Source organism: Rattus norvegicus, chromosome 17, assembly GCF_036323735.1.
Source record: "Rattus norvegicus strain BN/NHsdMcwi chromosome 17, GRCr8, whole genome shotgun sequence".
In the NCBI taxonomy this organism is placed as follows: Eukaryota; Metazoa; Chordata; class Mammalia; order Rodentia; family Muridae; genus Rattus; species Rattus norvegicus.
In genome coordinates, this window is record NC_086035.1 from 55,556,909 (window position 1) to 55,579,895 (window position 22,987).

General features: G+C 40.2%; 1 protein-coding gene across 8 annotated transcripts in view; it reads left to right on the forward strand.

Moving 5' to 3' along the window:
- The window catches only part of Hecw1 (HECT, C2 and WW domain containing E3 ubiquitin protein ligase 1), a 413,125-nt gene that overhangs the window by 190,005 nt on the left and 200,133 nt on the right, over positions 1-22,987 (forward strand). For all 8 annotated transcript variants that reach the window (XM_017600485.3, XM_017600489.3, XM_017600487.3 and 5 more), the window contains 2 exons: positions 10,551-10,645; positions 20,323-20,398. In XM_017600485.3, the coding sequence (XP_017455974.1) occupies positions 10,551-10,645; positions 20,323-20,398 (171 nt within the window). The remainder of the gene's footprint in view (positions 1-10,550; positions 10,646-20,322; positions 20,399-22,987) is intronic.

Here is a 22,987-nt window from a genome sequence, read left to right on the forward strand (position 1 = left end):
TGCAAATCAAAACAACTCTAAGATTCTACCTCACACCAGTCAGAATGGCTAAGATCAAAAACTCAGGTGACAACAGATGCTGGTGAATGTTGTGGTTTGCCCTGGAGTTATCTGTATTTTGATGCTAATTCCACTGCCCCAAGGACTGATGCCTAGTCACTTACTCAGGAATCAGGTGATTTCACCAGAACCTTCTCCCCATTGAATTTGTAAAATACAGGAGAGGGGCAGGTACAGGATAGAAGGAAACCTGTCAATGGAGGAGAAGGAAGGATGGGTGGGAGAGAAGTTTGAAGGAAGAGGAGGAGACTGGAACAGAGAGGAGGGGCGAGGAGAGGAAGAGAGAAGCCGTGGCAGGACAATGGAGGCTGATGTAAAGATCTTGTTCTGTGTATTTGCAGGTTGTTATCAATGTTCCTAAGGGATGGATGGTACGGAGCTTTGTATGTTTAAGTAGGCAATTATATCTTATCAATTGGATCTAAGATTAGTGTGTTGTGTGTTCTTTTATGTGAGGGTTTGAGTGTAGGAAAGTGTGCCCCGGCTGGAGACACTGGGCCGCCACAGCGAAGTGAAGTTGGGATGTGTTTCCGCCCAGATAATCTAGCAGATAGCTTGGGGCACCGTGGTGAGGACCTAACAGGGTAAAAGACAACTACACCTTTTTTATTTTTTATATTTTTAATATACAACAGCAGGTGAAAAGGTGGAGAAAGAGGAACACTCCTATATTGTTGGTGGGTTTGCAAGGTGGTACAACCACTCTGTGATATATTTACACAATGGAGTACTAATCAGCCATTAAAAACAATGACTTCATGAAATTCTCAGGGAAATGGTTGGAACTAGAAACTATCCTGAGTGAAATAACACAGTCACAAAAGAACACATCTGGTATGTACTCACTAATAAGTGGATTTTAGGAAAAAAAGCTCAGAATACCCATGATACAACTTACAGACCATATGAAGCTCAAGAAGAAGGAAGACCAAAGTGTGGATGCTTCAGTCCTACTTAGAAGGGGGAAAGAAATAATTTCAAGGGGGTTTGGGGTAGAGGGTGGGAAGGATTTGGGAGGAAGGGAAGAGGGGGGGAGGAAAAAAGCAGGGACAGGATCAGGTGTGGGAGGAGACGGGGAGATGTACAGAGGGTCAGGAAATTGAATAGAGGTGTGTAGCAATGGGGATGGGGGACTGGTGGTAGCTAGGAGAGCAAGAGGCTCCCAGGACTCAGTGGGGATGACATTAGCTGAAATACCCAACAAATGGGAGAGAGAACCTGTAGAGACCATAGCCAGGGGTTAGGCATGGCCCCCACTGAAAGATGGGGCCACCCATCCTTCTCAAAATTTTTAAACCAGAATTGTTCCTGTCTAAAGGAAATACAGGGACATAGAGTGGAGCAGAGACTAAAGGAAAGGCCATTCAGGGACTGCCCCACCTGGGGATCCATCCCATATGCAGTCATCACATCCAGTCACTATTGCTGATGCCAAGAAATGTTTGCTGACAGGAGCCTGATATCGATGTCTCCTGACTAGAGCCTTACCAATACAGATGCAGATGCTTACAGCCAACCATTGGACTAAGCATGGGGACTCTAATAGATGAGTTAGGGGAAAGACTGAAAGAGCTGAAGGGGTTTGCAACCCCATAGGAAGAACAATATCAACCAACCAGAGCCCTCTGAGTTCCCAGGAACTAAACCACCAATCAAATCAAAACACATGGAGGGACCCATGGCTCCCTCTGCATATGTAGCAGAAGATGGCCTTATCCTAGGTCCTGTGAAGGCTTTATGCCCCAGTGTAGCAGAATGCTAGGGAGTGTTTGGGTAGGTGAGGGAGCACCCTCATAGACGCAGGGAGAGGGAAGTGTAATAGGAGGTTTTCAGAAGGGAAACAGGGAGGGGGATAACATTTGAAATGTAAATAAATAAAATAACCAATAAAAACATTTTTAAAAAAGAAACTCGAAGAGTTAATTAAAATTTGCCAGAAAATGTTTAATCTCAATAATAACCAAGTGGATGAAATGATAATGTGTATCTATTTTAAGTTTATTTTCAGTAATATCCAACTAACAGCACTGATCGGGGTTTATGAGGCGATGGGAATCTGACATTGTGTTTTTCTTGAAGTATAAAGTGCCGTTTAGAAAGTGATGTGATGTGGCCACAGAAAGAGAAGGTCCTAGAACCGCTCATGGCTAGCCAATAGGAGAATATGGCCATGGCCACTTCTTCTAAACCAAGGAAGCCTTCTCTGCCAGTTAGGTTTAAGTCTGATTATCACCCAGGAAAATATCAAAATGACAGTAGGAAGCAACATCACCTGCAAAGAAAGCTGTAAAATGCTTAGCCAGCTGACATTATGATCCCACATAAACCTGAGATTCTATTATTAAGTATGAAAAACAGAGTGTGTTATACAGGTAGCTAGAAATTTTTATTGCTAGAAATTTTGTATTTGAACAGTTGTTGGCTAAGATTTTTCACTTTTAAAATTAATGCCAGTGATAAGAGAATATTTCTGGAACAGAAATCCATGCAGCTTACAAAATGGAGACTCCTAAAACAAAATTAATAGGTTTATTTTAATTAATGTAGGATATAATATTGTATATAATAGAGTATATAATTAGTATGTAATATTGCTATATGTGAACATAATAGTGGGTTTAATAAAATTATTCGGATGAATAAAATTATTTAAAGACAACCTGCCAAAATAGTTTAACTAAGAATAAAAGGCATCATATGACACAGTGAGCCGCAAACACTAGTCACCATCAGGTAGCAAAGGGAACTTGAAGAATTTTTTTCTACCACAGAGTTACCTGTCAGAAAGCAAGGGGGTCGGTCACACGATGATTTGGTCCTCTTATGACCACCATCACTGACATTTCCTGAATACTTAATTGAACTCTGTTTTTTGTTTGCTCAGCCACTATCAGATAGAGTAATGTATTGTGAGTCCCATTTACATTTGAAGAATCTGAGATACAAGAAAGTGACTTATTCATTGTCTCACAAACCATAAATCAAACACCACCAGGGGGGGTCCCCCCAAAACATATCTTTTCTGTTTACCATCTTTAAATACAAATCTATATCTATAACTGTACAAAAAATGTTAGCACTGACAAATATATAAATTTTAAAATATGCTTTTCTTTCATGTATTTTCCTCTCAGTCTTTTTTTTTATTTTATTAACTTGAGTATTTCTTATTTACATTTCAAGTGTTATTCCCTTTCCCGGTTTCCCGGTTTCCCCGGCAAACATCCCCCTAATCCCTCTCCCTCCCCTTCTTTATGGGTGTTCCCCTCCCCATCCTCCCTCCATTGCCGCCCTCCCACCAACAAACACATTCACTGGGAGTTCAATCTTAGCAGGACCAAGGGTTTCCCCTTCCACTGATGATCTTACTAGAATATTCATTGCAACCTATGAGGTCAGAGTCCAGGGTCAGTCCATGTATAGTCTTTAGGTAGTGGCTTAGTCAGTGGAAGCTCTAGTTGCTTGGCATTGTTGTTCATAAGGGGTCTCGAGCTCCTTCAAGCTCTTCCAGTTCTTTCTCTGATTCCTTCAACGGGGGTCCCATTCTCAATTCAGTGGTTTGCTGCTGGCATTCGCCACTGTATTTGCTGTATTCTGGCTGTGTCTCTCAGGAGCGATCTACATCCGGATCCTGTCGGCCTGCACTTCTTTGCTTCATCCATCTTGTGTAATTGGATGGCTGTATATGTATGGGCCACATGTGGGGCAGGCTCTGAATGGGTGTTCCTTCTGTCTCTGTTTTAATCTTTGCCTCTCTATTCCCTGCCAAGGGTATTCTTGTTCCCCTTTTAAAGAAGGAGTGAAGCATTCACCTTTTGATCATCCGTCTTGAGTTTCATTTGTTCTAGGCATCTAGGGTAATTCAAGCATTTGGGCTAATAGCCACTTATCAATGAGTGCATACCATGTGTGTTTTTCTGTGATTGGGTTAGCTCACTCAGGATGATATTTTCCAGTTCCGACCATTTGCCTACGAATTTCATAAAGTCATTGTTTTTGATAGCTGAGTAATATTCCATTGTGTAGATGTACCACATTTTCTGTATCCATTCCTCTGTTGAAGGGCATCTGGGTTCTTTCCAGCTTCTGGCTATTATAAATAAGGCTGCTATGAACATAGTGGAACACGTGTCTTTTTTATATGTTGGGGCATCTTTTGGGTATATGCCCAAGAGAGGTATAGCTGGATCCTCAGGCAGTTCAATGTCCAATTTTCTGAGGAACCTCCAGACTGATTTCCAGAATGGTTGTACCAGTCTGCAATCCCACCAACAATGGAGGAGTGTTCCTCTTTCTCCGCATCCTCGCCAGCATTTGCTGTCACCTGAGTTTTTGATCTTAGCCATTCTGACTGCTGTGAGGTAGAATCTCAGGGTTGTTTTGATTTGCATTTCCCTTATGACTAAAGATGTTGAACATTTCTTTAGGTGTTTCTCAGCCATTCAGCATTCCTCAGCGGTGAATTCTTTCTTTAGCTCTGAACCCCATTTTTAATAGGGTTATTTGTCTCCCTGCAGTCTAACTTCTTGAGTTCTTTGTATATTTTGCATATGGGCCCTCTATCAGTTGAAGGATTGGTAAAGGTCTTTTCCCAATCTGTTGGCTGCCGTTTTGTCCTAACCACAGTGTCCTTTGCCTTACAGAAGCTTTGCAGTTTTTTGAGATCCCATTCTTGATCTTAGAACATAAGCCATTGGTGTTTTGTTCAGGAAATTTTTTCCAGTGCCCATGTGTTGCACATGCTTCCCTAGTTTTTCTTCTATTAGTTTGAGTGTATCTGGTTTGATGTGGAGGTCCTCGATCCACTTGGACTTAAGCTTTGTACAGGGTGATAAGCATGGATCGATCTGCGTTCTTCTACATGTTGACCTCCAGTTGAACCAGCACCATTTGCTGAAAATGCTATCTTTTTTCCATTTGATGGTTTTGGCTCCTTTGTCAAAAATCAAGTGCCCATAGGTGTGTGGGTTCATTTCTGGGTCTTCAATTCTGTTCCTTTGGTCTATCTGTCTGTCTCTGTACCAATACCACGCAGTTTTTATCACTATTGCTCTGTAATACTGCTTGAGTTCAGGGATAGTGATTCCCCCTGAAGTCCTTTTATTGTTGAGGATAGTTTTAGCTATCCTGGGTTTTTTGTTATTCCAGATGAATTTGCAAATTGTTCTGTCTAACTCTTTGAAGAATTGGATTGGTATTTTGATGGCGATTGCATTGAATCTGTAGATTGCTTTTGGTAGTATGGCCATTTTTACTATATTAATCCTGCCAATCCATGAGCATGGGAGATCTTTCCATCTTCTGAGGTCTTCTTCAATTTCTTTCTTCAGAGTCTTGAAGTTCTTATTGTACAGATCTTTTACTTGCTTGGTTAAAGTCACACCGAGGTACTTTATATTATTTGGGTCTATTATGAAGGGTGCCGTTTCCCTAATTTCTTTCTCGGCTTGTTTCTCTTTTGTGTAGAGGAAGGCTACTGATTTATTTGAGTTAATTTTATACCCAGCCACTTTGCTGAAGTTGTTTATCAGCTTTAGTAGTTCTCTGGTGGAACTTTTGGGATCACTTAAATATACTATCATATCATCTGCAAATAGTGATATTTTGACTTCTTCTTTTCCGATCTGTATCCCCTTGACCTCCTTTTGTTGTCTGATTGCTCTGGCTAGAACTTTAAGAACTATATTGAATAAGTAGGGAGAGAGTGGGCAGCCTTGTCTAGTCCCTGATTTTAGTGGGATTGCTTCAAGTTTCTCTCCATTTAGTTTAATGTTAGCAACTGGTTTGCTGTATATGGCTTTTACTATGTTTAGGTATGGGCCTTGAATTCCTATTCTTTCCAGGACTTTTATCATGAAGGGGTGTTGAATTTTGTCAAATGCTTTCTCAGCATCTAATGAAATGATCATGTGGTTTTGTTCTTTCAGTTTGTTTATATAATGGATCACATTGATGGTTTTCCGTATATTAAACCATCCCTGCATGCCTGGGATGAAGCCTACTTGATCATGGTGGATGATCATTTTGATGTGCTCTTGGATTCGGTTTGCAAGAATTTTATTGAGTATTTTTGCGTCGATATTCATAAGGGAAATTGGTCTGAAGTTCCCTTTCTTTGTTGGGTCTTTGTGTGGTTTAGGTATAAGAGTAATTGTGGCTTCATAGAAGGAATTCAGTAGTGCTCCATCTGTTTCAATTTTGTGGACTAGTTTGGATAATATTGGTATGAGGTCTTCTATGAAGGTCTGATAGAATTCTGCCCTAAACCCGTCTGGACCTGGGCTCTTTTTGGTTGGGAGACCTTTAATGACTGCTTCTATTTCCTTAGGAGTTATGGGGTTGTTTAACTGGTTTATCTGTTCCTGATTTAACTTCGGTACCTGGTATCTGTCTAGGAAATTGTCCATTTCCTCCAGATTTTCAAGTTTTGTTGAATATAGGCTTTTATAGTAAGATCTGATGATTTTTTTAATTTCCCCTGAATCTGTAGTTATGTCTCCCTTTCATTTCTGATTTTCTTAATTTGGACACACTCTCTGTGTCCTCTCGTTAGTCTGGCTAAGGGTCTATCTATCTTGTTGATTTTCTCAAAGAACCAACTTTTGGTTCTGTTGATTCTTTCTATGGTCCTTTTTGTTTCTACTTGGTTGATTTCAGCTCTGAGTTTGATTATTTCCTGCCTTCTACTCCTCCTGGGTTTATTTGCTTCTTTTCGTTCTAGAGCTTTTAGGTGTGCTGTCAAGCCCCTGACATATGCTCTCTCCTGTTTCTTTCTGCAGGCACTCAGTGCTATGAGTTTTCCTCTTAGCACAGCTTTCATTGTGTCCCATAAGTTTGGGTAGGTTGTACCTTCATTTGCATTAAATTCTAAAAAGTCTTTAATTTCTTTCTTTATTTCTTCCTTGACCAGGTTACCATTGAGTAGAGCATTGTTCAATTTCCATGTATAGGTGGGCATTCTTCCCTTATTTTTATTATAGACCAGCTTTAGGCCGTGGTGGTCTGATAGCATGCCTGGGATTATTTCTATCTTTCTGTACCTGTTGAGGCCCATTTTTTGACCAATTATATGGTCAATTTTGGAGAAAGTATCATGAGGAGCTGAGAAGAAGGTATATCCTTTTGCTTTAGGATAGAATGTTCTATCAATATCCGTTAAGTCCATTTGGCTCATGACTTCTCTTAGTCTGTCTACGTCTCTGTTTAATTTCTGTTTCCATGATCTGTCCATTGATGAGAGTGGGGTGTTGAAATCTCCTACTATTATTGTATGAGGTGCAATGTGTGCTTTGAGCTTTAGTAAGGTTTCTTTTACATATGTAGGTGCCCATGAATTTGGGGCATAGATATTTAGGATTGAGAGTTCATCTTGGTGGATTTTTCCTTTGATGAATATGAAGTGTCCTTCCTTATCTTTTTTGATGAATTTTAGTTGAAAATTGATTTTATTTGATATTAGAATGGCTACTCCAGCTTTCTTCTTCTGACCATTTGCTTGGAAAGTTGTTTTCCAGCCTTTCACTCTGAGGTAGTGTCTGTCTTTGTCTCTGAGGTGTGTTTCCTGTAGGCAGCAGAATGCAGGGTCCTCGTTGCGTATCCAGTTTGTTAATCTATGTCTTTTTATTGGGGAGTTGAGGCCATTGATGTTGAGAGATATTAAGGAATAGTGATTATTGCTTCCTGTTATATTCATATTTGGATGTGAGGTTATGTTTGTGTGCTTTTCTTCTCTTTGTTTTGTTGCCAATACAATTAGTTTCTTGCTTCTTCTAGGGTATAGCTTGCCTCTTTATGTTGGGCTTTACCATTTATTATCCTTTGTAGTGCTGGATTTGTAGAAAGATATTGTGTAAATTTGGTTTTGTCATGGAATAGCTTGGTTTCTCCATCTATGTTAATTGAGAGTTTTGCTGGATACAGTAACCTGGGCTGGCATTTGTGTTCTCTTAGGGTCTGTATGACATCTGTCCAGGATCTTCTGGCTTTCATATTTTCTGGCGAAAAATCTGGTGTAATTCTGGTAGGTCTGCCTTTATATGTTACTTGACCTTTTTCCCTTACTGCTTTTAATATTCTTTCTTTATTTTGTGTATTTGATGTTTTGACTATTATGTGATGGGAAGTGTTTCTTTTCTGGTCCAATCTATTTGGAGTTCTGTAGGCTTCTTGGATGCTTATGGGTGTCTCTTTCTTTAGGTTAGGGAAGTTTTCTTCTATGATTTTTTTGAAGATATTTACTGGTCCTTTGAGCTGGGAGTCTTCACTCTCTTCTATACCTATTATCCTTAGGTTTGATCTTCTCATTGACTCCTGGATTTCCTGTATGTTTTGGACCAGTAGCTTTTTCTACTTTACATTGTCTTTGACAGTAGAGTTGATGATTTCTACGGAATCTTCTGCTCCTGAGATTCTCTCTTCCATCTCTTGTATTCTCTTGGTGAAGCTCGTATCTACAGCTCCTTGTCTCTTCTTTTGGTTGTCTATATCCAGGGTTGTTTCCATGTGTTCTTTCTTGATTCCTTCTATTTCCATTTTTAATTCCTTCAACTGTTTGATTGTGTTTTCCTGGACTTCTTTCAGGGATTTTTGTGACTCCTCTCTATGGGCTTCTACTTGTTTATTTATGATTTCCTGGAATTCTTTCAGGGATTTTTGTGACTCCTCTCTATGGGCTTCTACTTGTTTATTTATGATTTTCTGGAATTCTTTCAGGGATTTTTGTGACTCCTCTCTATGGGCTTCTACTTGTTTATTTATGATTTCCTGGAATTCTTTCAGGGATTTTTGCGATTCCTCTCTGTAAGCTTCTACTTGTTCTCTAAGGGAGTTCTTCATGTCTTTAAGTCCTCCAGCATCCTGATCAAATATCAATTTGAAACTAGATCTTGCTTTTCTAGTTTGTTTGGATATTCCGTGTTTTCTTTGGTGGGAGCATTGGGCTCCGATGATGCCAATTAGTCTTGGTTTCTGTTGGGTTCCTGCGCTTGCCTCTCGCCATCAGATTATCTCTAGTTTTACTTTGTTCTGCTATTTCTGACAGTGGCTAGACTGTCCTATAAGCCTGTGTTTCAGGAGTGCTGTAGACCTGTTTTCCTGTTTCCTTTCAGCCAGTTATGGAGACAGAGTGTTCTGCTTTCGGGCGTGTAGTTTTTTCTATCTACAGGTCTTCAGCTGTTCCTGTGGGCCTGTGTCTTGAGTTCACCAGGCAGGTCGCTTGCAGCAGAAAAGTTGGTCTTACTTGTGGTCCCGAGGCTCAAGTTTGCTCATGGGGTGTTGCTTATAAGCTCTCTGCAGCTGCAGCAACCAGGAAGATCTGTGCCACCCTTTCCGGGAGCTTTCATGCACCAGGGTTCCAGATGGCGTTTGGTGTTTTCCTCTGGAATCAGTAATGTGTGCAGAATGCAGTCTCTTCTTGTTTCCCCGGTATATCTGCCTCCCTGAAGGTTTAGCTCTCCCTCCCACGGGATTTGGGTGCAGAGAACTGTTTATCCGGTCGGTCCCTTCAGGTTCTGGCGGTGTCTCAGAGGCAGTGGACCTGCTGCTCCTGGGCCCTCCTCAGTGGGAGCCCAGAGGCCGTATACAGTTTCCTCTTGGGCCAGGGATGTGGGCAGGGGTGGGGAGTGTTGGTGGTCTCTTCCACTCTGCAGTCTCAGGGGTGCCCACCTGTCCAGGAGGTGAGGGCTCTCTCCCACGGGGTTTGGGGGCAAAGAGCTGCTGTGGGCAGGGATCCGCATGTTTGGGACTCCCGCTAAAACCCGGAAGTGTCCGGTCCTAGAGGAATTTTGTCTCCGTGTGTCCTGAGTTCACCAGGCAGGTCGCTTGCAGCAGAAAAGTTGGTCTTACCTGTGGTCCCGAGGCTCAAGTTTGCTGGTGGGGTGTTGCTTATGAGCTCTCCGTGGCGGCCGCAACCAGGAAGATCTGCACCACCCTTTCCGGGAGCTTCCGTGCACCAGGGTTCCAGATGGGGTTTGGTGTTTTCCTCTGGAATCAGTAATGTGTGCAGAGTGCAGTCTCTTCTGGTTTCCCAGGCGTGTCTGCCTCTCTGAAGGTTTAGCTCTCCCTCCCATGGGATTTGGGTGCAGAGAACTGTTTATCCGGTCGGTCCCTTCAGTTCAATCTTTTTCTTTATTATCACAATATTAATTGCACTAAATTATATAATAGGAAACTACAAAGAAATAAACTACCTAAAATCTTAGAACTACAGATTTAAAAGTAAAACCATCTAGTGAGGTAGATGGGATGCCAAGATGTTTAAGTAATGGATTTATTTAGCTTGAGTACAGAAATACTAAAGCCCATACAATTTTTCATGACATAATTTTTGAAAGAGAGACTGGTGGGGGGGGGCAACATAAACCCTCTTAAGTGTTGCATGCTGGTTCTTGAGAGGAGTCAGTCTGCACTTGCTGGAGAGTTCCCCCTGGACTATAGCTGTTTTGTCCTAGATTCCCCTAAGGACTCAGCTTCATTTTATTTTTGTCTTTCAGCTGAAACTAAGATCTGCTTCAAATACTACCACGGAGTAAGCGGGGCCCTGAGAGCTACAACCCCCAGTGTCACTGTCAAGAACTCAGCGGCTCCTGTAAGTCTCTGCTCTTCCTCCCGCTCAGACCCACCTCACATAGTTGTTTGCTTTCTTGTTTTTTTCATGCGTGTATGCACACAATTATACATGTGCACACATCTGCAACTGCACCTACACGTATATGAAGATACATTGATAGATGAAGAGTACACACATACATGCACGCACACACACACACACACACACACACACACACACACGTGCACACACACCTCTGACTAGTGATAAAGAAAAAAGAAAATCATCAAAAGCTATCCTTTTCAGAGTGCAAGCAATCTAAATGTTACAGACATTCTGGATTTCTCTCAACAAAATGTTTCCATGGGGATATACTTAGTGGCAGTGTATGAGGCTTTCTTTAAGAAACATGCTTATAATAACTGATTTTGAATATTTATATTTTTGATGTTTTAATTTCTTTTTAAACTTAAAATTAAACTAATTAGAATGTGTTGCCTCAGATTTATCTTAGTTATATGAAATGATAGACCTAGAAAAGATAAAATCTTACTTTCTGTTCTTTGGGTAAATGCAGACACTGTCTAACAAGTGAACCCAAGCAATGCACCTCAAGCCAGACTACAGCAAACCTCAGGATTCATATATGTTTGTTTTTTGTGTATTTTGGTTTTGACATTGTTATTGTTGATTATATTCTTTTGAGACATGGTCTCACCATGTAGCCCAGGCTGTCCCGGAACCAACTATTCAAGTTGGATTTACATAGATCATTCTTCCTATGCCTTCCCAGTGCTGAGATCATAGAACTGTGCCACCAAGTCCAGCTGTACATCCAGGATTTAAGTCACACCCTTTTGTTCTCTACTGTAATAATAGACAGTATCAAAAAAAATAGACATTACCTTTTCCTGAATTTCCCCCTAGTCTTTATCTTTCTACCATTTCTCGTCTTTCTTATTACTTCTTCCAGAGATTCATAAAACCTCTTCTGATCATATTCACCAATTTTTGCAACTTTCCCCATATTCATTCATCTTTTCTACACACACAACTTGATAACTTTATATCATTTTTATTCTTTTAAGATAACTTGTGGTTTGATGGGTTCTTGTTGTATTGGGGAGTTGTTTGTTTGTTTGTTGAGACAGGGTTTCCCTATGTAGCCCCAGCTGTCCTTGAACCTGCTATATAGATCACTCACAGAGTGAGTGCTGGAATTAAAAGCCTACACTACCATATCCAGCTTAAGAGCAATTTTTTGCAGCCTACATAGTTTTGGATGTGTAGTTCTGCACTGTACAGCGGTCACTTACTAGGGACTACATTCTTAGAGGAAACTGACTCTTGCTCTTCTAGTGGCTAACAAGTGCCAAGATCCAACAGCTTGGCATAAAATTCGCGCCCAGCTCCTCATGCCATCCTAGGATTTGGTCTGACTTTGGCCTGAATAGGTATTAAATATTCTGTCACACCCACAGTGAGTTCACATGTGCAGCTAGCTGCCTTGCTGTGTTGGGAAGACATTGTGTCTTTATAGTCATCTTCTACCACAGGCTCCTACACTCATTTTTCCCCTTCTTCCACAATTCCACAGTGATATCTGACCCCCTCACATGGTGGGCTGTGGTAGCATGCTCTCTTTAAGCCTGAGAATGCTGTGTTCTCTTCCTTTCTGCACCTTGACCAGTTGTGGGTCACTGCGTTGATCACCATCTACTGCAAATACAAGCTTCTCAGATAAGGAACGAGAGATGTATTCACTATGAGTATTTAAAAAGCCAGTTTAATACTATACACACTTAGGAGAATGATAGTAGTAGGCCTATGACTTGTCTAGCCATAGATTTTTAGCCTGATAATGATGCCAGGTATGGGCTGAGTCCTGTGGAGTAAGTCTAAAATACAATCAGAAAATTTGTTACATTATGGTCATGCCACTATTATACAAGTGGGCATGTCGTCCCAGACCAGTCACTTTTATAACTTTCAAGGTTCATAGCTGGGTAAGACTGATGATTAATTTTCCCCCCTAGTAGCTTGCATAGCACCTTACAGTACACTGAAAACTAGCTAGCTGGAGAGGTTGAGTCTAAGACCAATAGAGAAGGAAATGCCTTAAAAGGATGTTCTCCAACCAGTTGAGCCATCTGCAGGCTGTGCAGTGTGCTTCAGGTTTCAGTCTTTCATGAATCACGGGATTTTGGTGATGCAGCTATCATGGCATCACCTATATTCCTGTTGGTAAACTCACCCCTTAAAAAACTCACCGATTCACCAAGTTGGACTTTAGTGGTATCTGTATTTTGGTCTGTCATCAATTCTATCTCCCAGTGAATACTGTCACAACACAGTGTGAGAATCCAGTCCTAAGCCCATGTGATGCTGAGAATAGAGAGTACTTCTGGACTCTCACCACCTCATTAAAACTAAGTATATAGGTCCAGTGTAAGTACTTTCACATAAACCATATTTTAATGTGTAAGTAGTTTTTAGGGTGACTATGCTATTGTTGCCCTTATTTCTTGGTAGAATGAAACAGTTTTCAAGGTTCTCTTGCATTTCTCTATTTGATTTATATCACATTAAGGCAAACCAAAAAACATTTTTTAAGCAAATGCTCTTCCTTCTCAATTAAGATACTATTTTTTAAACTAATAGTATCTTTGAACATATGGTGTTGTAATAGAAACTAAACCTAGTTTTAATTTTAAAACACAAGTCATTTATTGGTAAAATCCAGTGAACATCTGAATTAATGTAAGCTTTTGTAATTTCATCCAGGAACTTAAGCACACTGCTCCAAAGAAAAAAATGTATTTAAATTTGCTTGAATGCATTTTAAATTCTATTTTCTCACTGATTATTGCTGGTACTACATTAATTTTTCAGGGAAAATTTTTTGGGGGCAAATTGATAGAAAGTTTAAGTTTTGGGCCCTTTTGACTTGGATTATAATAGTGGCAACATGTATTTTATTGCTGTATCAAAATGTTTGAGACTTAGAACTTAAAAATTGTTTTGTTTTGATTTAAAGTCTTGAAGGCCTTATTCTATGGTTGGTTAGTCTCAGTGTCTGGGGGCCTAGGTGAGGCAGAATGTCACTGGAAGAGAGCACACTGTAGAGAACTTTATCCATCTCATAATGGTTGGGAAGAAAACAGAAAGAGGCAAAGTTTGCATCCCAGTAACAAATGCAAGGGCTTTCCCTAACAACCTAACATCTTCCTACCAGGCCCATCACCTAAAGCTCTCACAATTTCCCAATGGTCACATGTGGTAAGAATCAAGCCTTTGACTCTATGAGCCATTCTGGAACGCTCAAGACTATAAAACAAACCATGAACACAAACTGTAACACAAACCATAGGAGTCTTTTTTAAACGATTTAAAAAAAAAACAGACTTTTTGTTCTATCTATGCTCAGAAGATGTGGACTAGACATTACCCTTTTCACTGAATGTGGTAATTGATTTTGTGTGTTTGTGCATTCATGTTATCCTGTAGGTGTGCATGAGAACCAGAGGTCAACATCAGATGTTGTTCTTCAGGATCAACCCACTTTATTTTTAAAGATAGACACTGGGGCCTGAAGATTGCTTTCTCTGACAGGAAGTTTGAGAGATCTGTCTCTGCATCCCAGAGCTGGGACGTCAACTGCCTGCCACCCTGTCTGTTCTTCCACACACATGCATGATCATGCTTGAACGCTGGTCTTCCTGCTTCCATAGAAAGCACTTCAGCGACTAACACACTGCCCCAGACCTAGTTCAATTGTTTTGTGAATTGATTCTGTTTTTTTTCTATCCCCCTTACACACCCACAACCTATTTTTGTAGTGTGCCTTTAATTCTTACCTAAATAAACACAAAAAAGAAATTTCATTCATAATCTTATGAGACAAAAATTATATTACTTATTCCTTAATGTTATGAAAATTAGTTTCTAAGTGAGATAATCCCAGCTATACCAGGAGAGGAAGAGTTCTGAAGTACTTATGAAGTACTTGTTTTTCATTTCTACCTCTTATAACTCCTTCTGTTAGCCTTTCTCAAATGACAATTTTAGAACACTTTTGATTTGAAGCAGATATAAGTCAAATGGTAAAGATAAAACAAATCCAGGGGTTGGGGATTTAGCTCAGTGGTAGAGCACTTGCCTAGCAAGCACAAGGCCCTAGGTTCGGTCCCCAGCTCCAAACAAACAAACAAACAAAAAAATCCAGACTTGAGTTCCTGTGATAAAGTCACAAACATGATTTACTAACCAGTAAAGATCAGTGCAGTCCAAATATTTACGAGAAGATTCCAGAATTGTTTTCTAGTGGATATTTGTGAGACTCTCTGAGTACTATGATGTTAAATTCTGTCTCCTATTCTTTCCAGGACTTTTAACATGAAGGGGTGTTGAATTTTGTCAAATGCTTTCTCAGCGTCTAATGAAATGATCATGTGGTTTTGTTCTTTCAGTTTGTTTATATAATGGATCACGTTGATGGTTTTCCGTATATTAAACCATCCCTGAATACCTGGGATGAAGCCTACTTGATCATGGTGGATGATTGTTTTGATGTGCTCTTGGATTCGGTTTGCCAGAATTTTATTGAGTATTTTTGCATCGATATTCATAAGGGAAATTGGTCTGAAGTTCTCTTTCTTTGTTGGGTCTTTGTGTGGTTTAGGTATAAGAGTAATTGTGGCTTCATAGAAGGAATTCGGTGGTGCTCCATCTGTTTCAATTTTGTGGAATAGTTTGGATAATATTGGTATGAGGTCTTCTATGAAGGTCTGATAGAATTCTGCACTAAACCCGTCTGGACCTGGGCTCTTTTTGGTTGGGAGACCTTTAATGACTGCTTCTCTTTCCTTAGGAGTTATGGGGTTGTTTAACTGGTTTATCTGTTCCTGGTTTAACTTCGGTACCTGGTATCTGTCTAGGAAATTGTCCATTTCCTCCAGATTTTCAAGTTTTGTTGAATATAGGCTTTTATAGTAAGATCTGATGATTTTTTTAATTTCCTCTGAATCTGTAGTTATGTCTCCCTTTTCATTTCTGATTTTCTTAATTTGGACACACTCTCTGTGTCCTCTCGTTAGTCTGGCTAACGGTTTATCTATCTTGTTGATTTTCTCAAAGAACCAACTTTTGGTTCTGTTGATTCTTTCTATGGTCCTTTTTGTTTCTACTTGGTTGATTTCAGCTCTGAGTTTGATTATTTCCTGCCTTCTACTCCTCCTGGGTGTATTTGCTTCTTTTTGTTCTAGAGCTTTTAGGTGTGCTGTCAAGCTGCTGACATATGCTCTTTCCTGTTTCTTTCTGCAGGCACTCAGTGCTATGAGTTTTCCTCTTAGCACAGCTTTCATTGTGTCCCATAAGTTTGGGTAGGTTGTACCTTCATTTTCATTAAATTCTAAAAAGTCTTTAATTTCTTTCTTTATTTCTTCCTTGACCAGGTTACCATTGAGTAGAGCATTGTTCAATTTCCACGTATATGTGGGCATTCTTCCATTTTTGTTATTGAAGACCAGTTTTAGGCCGTGGTGGTCCGATAGCACGCATGGGATTATTTCTATCTTTCTGTACCTGTTGAGGCCCATTTTTTGACCAATTATATGGTCAATTTTGGAGAAAGTACCATGAGGAGCTGAGAAGAAGGTATATCCTTTTGCTTTAGGATAGAATGTTCTATCAATATCTGTTAAGTCCATTTGACTCATGACTTCTCTTAGTCTGTCTACGTCTCTGTTTAATTTCTGTTTCCATGATCTGTCCATTGATGAGAGTGGGGTGTTGAAGTCTCCTACTATTATTGTGTGAGGTGCAATGTGTGTTTTGAGCTTTAGTAACGTTTCTTTTACGTATGTAGGTGCCCTTGAATTTGGGGCATAGATATTTAGGATTGAGAGTTCATCTTGGTGGATTTTTCCTTTGATGAATATGAAGTGTCCTTCCTTATCTTTTTTGATGAATTTTAGTTGAAAATTGATTTTATTTGATATTAGAATGGCTACTCCAGCTTGCTTCTTCCGACCATTTGCTTGGAAAGTTGTTTTCCAGCCTTTCACTCTGAGGTAGTGTCTGTCTTTGTCTCTGAGGTTTGTTTCCTGTAGGCAGCAGAATGAAGGGTCCTCGTTGCGTATCCAGTTTGTTCATCTATGTCTTTTTATTGGGGAGTTGAGGCCATTGATGTTGAGAGATATTAAGGAATAGTGATTATTGCTTCCTGTTATATTCATATTTGTATATGAGGTTATGTTTGTGTGCTTTTCTTCTCTTTGTTTTGTTGCCAATACGATTAGTTTCTTGCTTCTTCTAGGGTATAGCTTGCCTCCTTATGTTGGGCTTTACCATTTATTATCCTTTGTAGTGCTGGATTTGTAGAAAGATATTGTGTAAATTTGGTTTTGTCATGGAATAGCTTGGTTTCTCCATCTATGTTAATTGAGAGTTTTGCAGGATACAAACCTGGGCTGGCATTTGTGTTCTCTTAGGGTCTGTATGACATCTGTCCAGGATCTTCTGGCTTTCATAGTCTCTGGTGAGATGTCTGGTATAATTCTGATAGGTCTGCCTTTATATGATACTTGACCTTTTTCCCTTACTGCTTTTAATATTCTTTCTTTATTTTGTGCGTTTGGTGTTTTGACTATTATGTGACGGGAAGTGTTTCTTTTCTGGTCCAATCTATTTGGAGTTCTGTAGCCTTCTTGTATGCCTATGGGTATCTCTTTTTTTAGGTTACGGAAGTTTTCTTCTATGATTTTTTTGAAGATATTTACTGGTCCTTTGAGCTGGGAGTCTTCACTCTCTTCTATACCTATTATCCTTAGGTTTGATCTTCTCATTGACTCCTGGATTTCCTGTATGTTTTGGGCCAGTAGCTTTTTCCACTTTACATTATCTTTGACAGTTGAGTCAATGATTTCTATGGAATCTTCTGCTCCTGAGATTCTCTCTTCCATCTCTTGTATTCCCTTGGTGAAGCTCGTATCTACAGCTCCTTGTCTCTTCTTTTGGTTTTCTATATCCAGGGTTGTTTCCATGTGTTCTTTCTTCATTGCTTCTATTTCTATTTTTAATTCCTTCAACCGTTTGATTGTGTTTTCCTGGAATTCTTTCAGGGATTTTTGTGACTCCTCTCTATGGGCTTCTACTTGTTTATTTATGATTTCCTGGAATTCTTTCAGGGATTTTTGTGACTCCTCTCTATGGGCTTCTACTTATTTATTTATGATTTCCTGGAATTCTTTCAGGGATTTTTGCATTTCCTCTCTGTAGGCTTCTACTTGTTCTCTAAGGGAGTTCTTCACGTCTTTCTTGAAGTCCTCCAGCATCATGATCAAATATGATTTTGAAACTAGATCTTGCTTTTCTGGTTTGTTTGGATATTCCATGTTTGCTTTGGTGGGAGCATTGGGCTCCGATGATGCCAATTAGTCTTGGTTTCTGTTGGGTTCCTGCGCTTGCCTCTCGCCATCAGATTATCTCTAGTGTCACTTTGTTCTGCTATTTCTGACAGTGGCTAGACTGTCCTATAAGCCTGTGTGTCAGGAGTGCTGTAGACCTGTTTTCCTGTTTTCTTTCAGCCAGTTATGGGGACAGAGTGTTCTGCTTTCGGGCGTGTAGTTTTTCCTATCTACAGGTCTTCAGCTGTTACTGTGGGCCTGTGTCTGGTGTTCACCAGGCAGGTCACTTGCAGCAGAAAAGTTGGTCTTCCCTGTGGTCCCGAAGCTCAAGTTTACTCGTGGGGTGCTGTCTACGAACTCTCTACAGCGGCAGCAACCAGGAAGATCTGCGCCGCCCTTTCCAGGAGCCTCTGTGTACCAGGGTTCCAGATGGCGTTTGGTGTTTTCCTCTGGCATCAAAGATGTGTGCAGAGTGCAGTCTCTTCTGGTTTCCCAGGCGTGTCTGCCTCTCTGTAGGTTTAGCTCTCCCTCCCACGGGATTTGGGTGCAGAGAACTGTTTATCCAGTCTGTCCCTTCAGGTTCCGGCGGTGTCTCAGGCGCAGGGGTCCTGCTGCTCCTGGGTCCTCCCCCACGGGAACCCAGAGGCCATATACAGTTTCCTCTTGGGCCAGGGATGTGGGCAGGGGTGGTCAGTGTTGGTGGTCTCTTCCGCTCTGCAGCCTCAGGAGCGCCCACCTGACCAGGCGGTGAGGTCTCTCTCCCACGGGGTTTGTGAGCAGAGAGCTGCTGTTGGCCGGGACCGCGGGTTTGGGGCTCCCCTAAATTCTGTCTCTATCCCACAAAGTCAAGGGTAGAAAGGGGAAGCCATTTCGAAGAGGAAAGCTAACGGACAGATGTTCTTCCAACTGAGAGTGCAAGGCAGGTTTTGCATTTGCTCCCAATATTTCAGTAAAGGCCGAATCCTACAAAGGCCCAAAGTCCATACGGCTTGGATAATTTATCTACCGCTAGAATTGTTGCTGGTAATAGGTGCTGTGAAGCTTCACATTTAATCTTACACTTTACACTTTTGGTATCAAATATATTTTATGCACTTATCCACCACCAAAGAAAAATCCATGACAATTAGACCTAGAAACAATTAGTTTCATATCTTCTTTCATGACCTGTACTCATTACCTGCATTCAGCCTTCCTCACTCTCTAGTTAGCTTTTCTGGTCCTCTTCATGTATACTGCGCCAACATTTACATATATGCAAATTTATAACCTAATTCTGCATGTGAGAGACATGTGGTTTATTTCCTTCTGACATTGTATAACCCTGTTAAAATATTATACATTCTAGTTCCATCCACTTTTCTGCAATGTTTAGCTTCATTTTTCTTTAAGGCTGAATTTCATCTAGTTCCAATAAAAATATTTATTTATTATGATTTTTCTACAGCATGATACATTTTAAAATTATAACATTCGATGAAAAAAAGCAAGTTTCTTGGTGTTTTAAAATTTTCTGCATGTTGCTCATTTTAAGGGCAAAAGCTCGCTCTGTCACCACCCATTTTCTCTTATTAAAAGACAACACTTACTTCCAAGGAAGGGAAACAGGAAGGATTACACTTATTCCCTCATTCTATCCTTTCCCGGGTCAGTACACAGCATTGTCTTAGTGTTCTATCACTGTGAAGAGAAACCAGTACATCAGCATCTCTTGGAAAAGAAAGCAATAAAAGACAATAAAAATATGTCACTCTTGGTTGCTCTTAAGGGGCAGTCAAGGAGACAGACGAGAAATAAAACACTATGCTTTGTTGAATTCAGATCTCAATCTTTAGATGTCTGCTTAGCCTGTTTATGGAGATTTCTGTTTGTTCAAATAAGAATGACCCTCATAGATTTGAGTGCTTAGTTATGAGGGAGCGACACTATTAGAAGCTGTGGTCTTGTCAGAGTATGTGCATATTGGTTGGAAGAAGTGGGCCCCTGGGGGTAGGGTTTGGGTTTCAAATACTCAAGCCAGGCCCAGTGTTTCTCCCTACCTGCTGCCTAATAGTCTATATTAAGCTTGCATAACAGGGTTTTCTGACTTACCCATAAACAGAATTCTTCCCCAAGAAGCAGAATTTCCCACAAGCCAGAGAAGGCAAAGGGGAGGAATTTGGTTAGAGAAGAGACACTGTGAGATAGCACAAGGATGCTGACCAGCTTGTTACAGACCTTTCCTGTTAGTATCTCAGTGACCCTTGCTATAGTGTATTATCTTTTTTGATGTCTCTTTTACTTGTCTTTCGTTTTTCTTTCCTTTTACAGATTTTTAAAGGTATTGGCTCTGAGGAGACTGTGCAAAGTCAAGGAAACAGGAGGCTCATCAGCTTCTCTCTCTCAGGTACGTGTTGCTCACATAGAAGCCTTATTTATGCAGTGCTCTTGTTTGACAACTAAAGAAGAAAGCGTTACTTTTGGCTAACAATTCTAAAAATCTGTGAGTCAATTGTGGCAGGGTGCAGGCATGACAGCAAGCAGCAAGAGCCCACCCCATGCAGTGTGTTTCCTCCAACAAGGCTGCACCTCACTATAACCTCTCCAGACAGCACTACCAATAAGGAACTAAGCATTCAAATGCCTCAGCCTGTGCAGGACATTTCTCATCCAAACCACTATGTGCAGTGAACCTGAATGTCAACCACTTTTACTTGACTCTAACGAATGTACATCAATCTCTTTGTGTCTCATTTACCTCACCTCTGGGATAAAAATAAAAAGTATCTGGTCTATTGCCTTTGAATAAGCAAAAATAATGGAAATTCAGTCAGTCATAAAGTAGGAGTGTTTTGACACTGTGTGAATGGAAGTCGGCCATAATAGCAGTATCAAGAATTTACTGAGGGCAAGTTACAGAACTAAGCAGAACTTCCAGTCAACCCACTTAAGCAGAGCAGATCGAAGCTGAGCTGGTCAAAACAGCATTCTTTGGGAGTGGAGGAGTCAGTGGAATCCAAATACAGTCCATTTTAATTTATCCGATTTTAAAAAATAATAGTTGGGTATTATGTCAAGCTTTTCCTGGGGAAATGGGAGCAGGGTCTATTAACCCTGGCTGGGGAACTGATGGCAGATCAATATAACCATTGTACTGAGGTGGATATAATAATAATAAAAGATTTCATTACTGGGGCCACTTACAAGAGCATGAACAGCTCAGAGGGAGCTGCATCACTGAAAGGCCTACCTCATCATGGGTGAGAACTCGGGACAGCTGCATTATTAGAGCCCTCTGCAGATCGTACGGGCAGTGCAAGTTGGAGAGTGTTCTGCAAGAAGCTCCACAGAGATTCTCTTCTCCAGGCAACTGTTTTCTGCTTCTATGATCTCTGGTGAGGAGATTGTGGAACTGGTAGGTTTCTACTATGCAAGACTTGCAGTGGTGCTGACTTCCTAAGTCTCTCTTCCTCCCGCCTCAGTGAGGAAATGTCTTACTTTGTAGGAAATTGATGAAAAGCAAAGAGGATGTTACTTTTTTAATTTCATGACCCTATGGTGGTTCTCTAGTTTACTGACAATGGGGAAACAAGGTAAAGAGTTATAGGAAATCTGTGAGTTTTTTACAGAACTCTTCTGTAAACCAAAAATTATTTTGTCATTAGAAGTGTAAAAGAACACTGAGCTGCTCTGAGTAAAATAATACAGAAAGTCCAGAATCTTACATAATACATCTTAACTAAGTCATCTTCAAAGAACACCGTTGAATAAAACCCCAATTCTATTGACCACAAATAAAAAACTGTGACCTTAGTTTGTCAAATCAGTTCTCCATAGCAAGTGTGTCACAATCAGAGGTCTCATGAAATTTTGGGGGAAATAAATTATCACCTGTTGTGGTTTTCTAGGTTGAAGCATGTGAATATTCAACAGTGAATCCCAGATGTTATCGTGGGATGATAAAAGAAAGGAGAAGAGAAAAATTTAATAATTTTTTTACACCAGAATAAACACATGCAACCCTTGGGTTTCCATTTTCACGTTCCTATTGAAATGCTAAAAAATAACAATAGCTATACTGGTTTTCAAAAAACAGTAGAAACAAGAAAGACCACAGGAGAATTTGCCAGAAACCAAGAGTAATTTTCTATGATCAAAGTTCCAATGGTATCTTGAGGTTCAGGAAGGGTATAGCTGGAGAAAGGACAATAGCTCTGTTCCTTGGTCCCATTTTGCCTCTGTCATTCAGATATGGGCTCTTGGACAGACCAGGGAATTTTTTCTGTACCTCAGCATTACTCAGAATCAGTTAATAAGGTGTTCTGAGTTAAGTCATCTCCTGTTTTCCATGGTACATACTTTTATTATTCCAAGATGACAGTTTCCAGCATTGAAATGGAACTATAAACATGGGACTGTAAATGTGTCAACTAAAGAAAGAATCCTGGAAAGGTCACAGATAAATAATATTGTAATTAGGATATATGCACATTCATTTAATTTAGTATCTCTATCTATGATAAAAAATAAATACTGTTCAAAGAAGAAGACTCAGTGAGTACCAGGCCTACTGAGGTGAAACCCTAGGATCTACATAATGGAAAAAGAGAACCAATTCCTACAAGGTTTTCTCTGACAAACATACCTGTACCATCTTGTCACTCAAAGAAATGAAGAAAGAAAGAAAGGAAGAAAGAAAGAAATAAGAAAGAAAGAAAGGTAGAAAGAAAGAAGAAAGGAAGGAAGGAAGAAAATGTAAGAAAAAGTAAATACCAAGAGAAATAATAAAATATACTCAATGCCTTAAAGATAAAAGGAAAGATCACCTAATCCATAACTAAAGATGGTCATTAGTTTTTCTCAACTTGATAGAAACTAAAGTCTCCTTGGAAGAGGGAACTTCAGTGAAGAACTGCCTTCATAAGACTGACCTATAGCTGTGCTGTAAAACAATCTTTTTATTTGCAAATTGATGTATTGTGAGTGATGCCCGCCT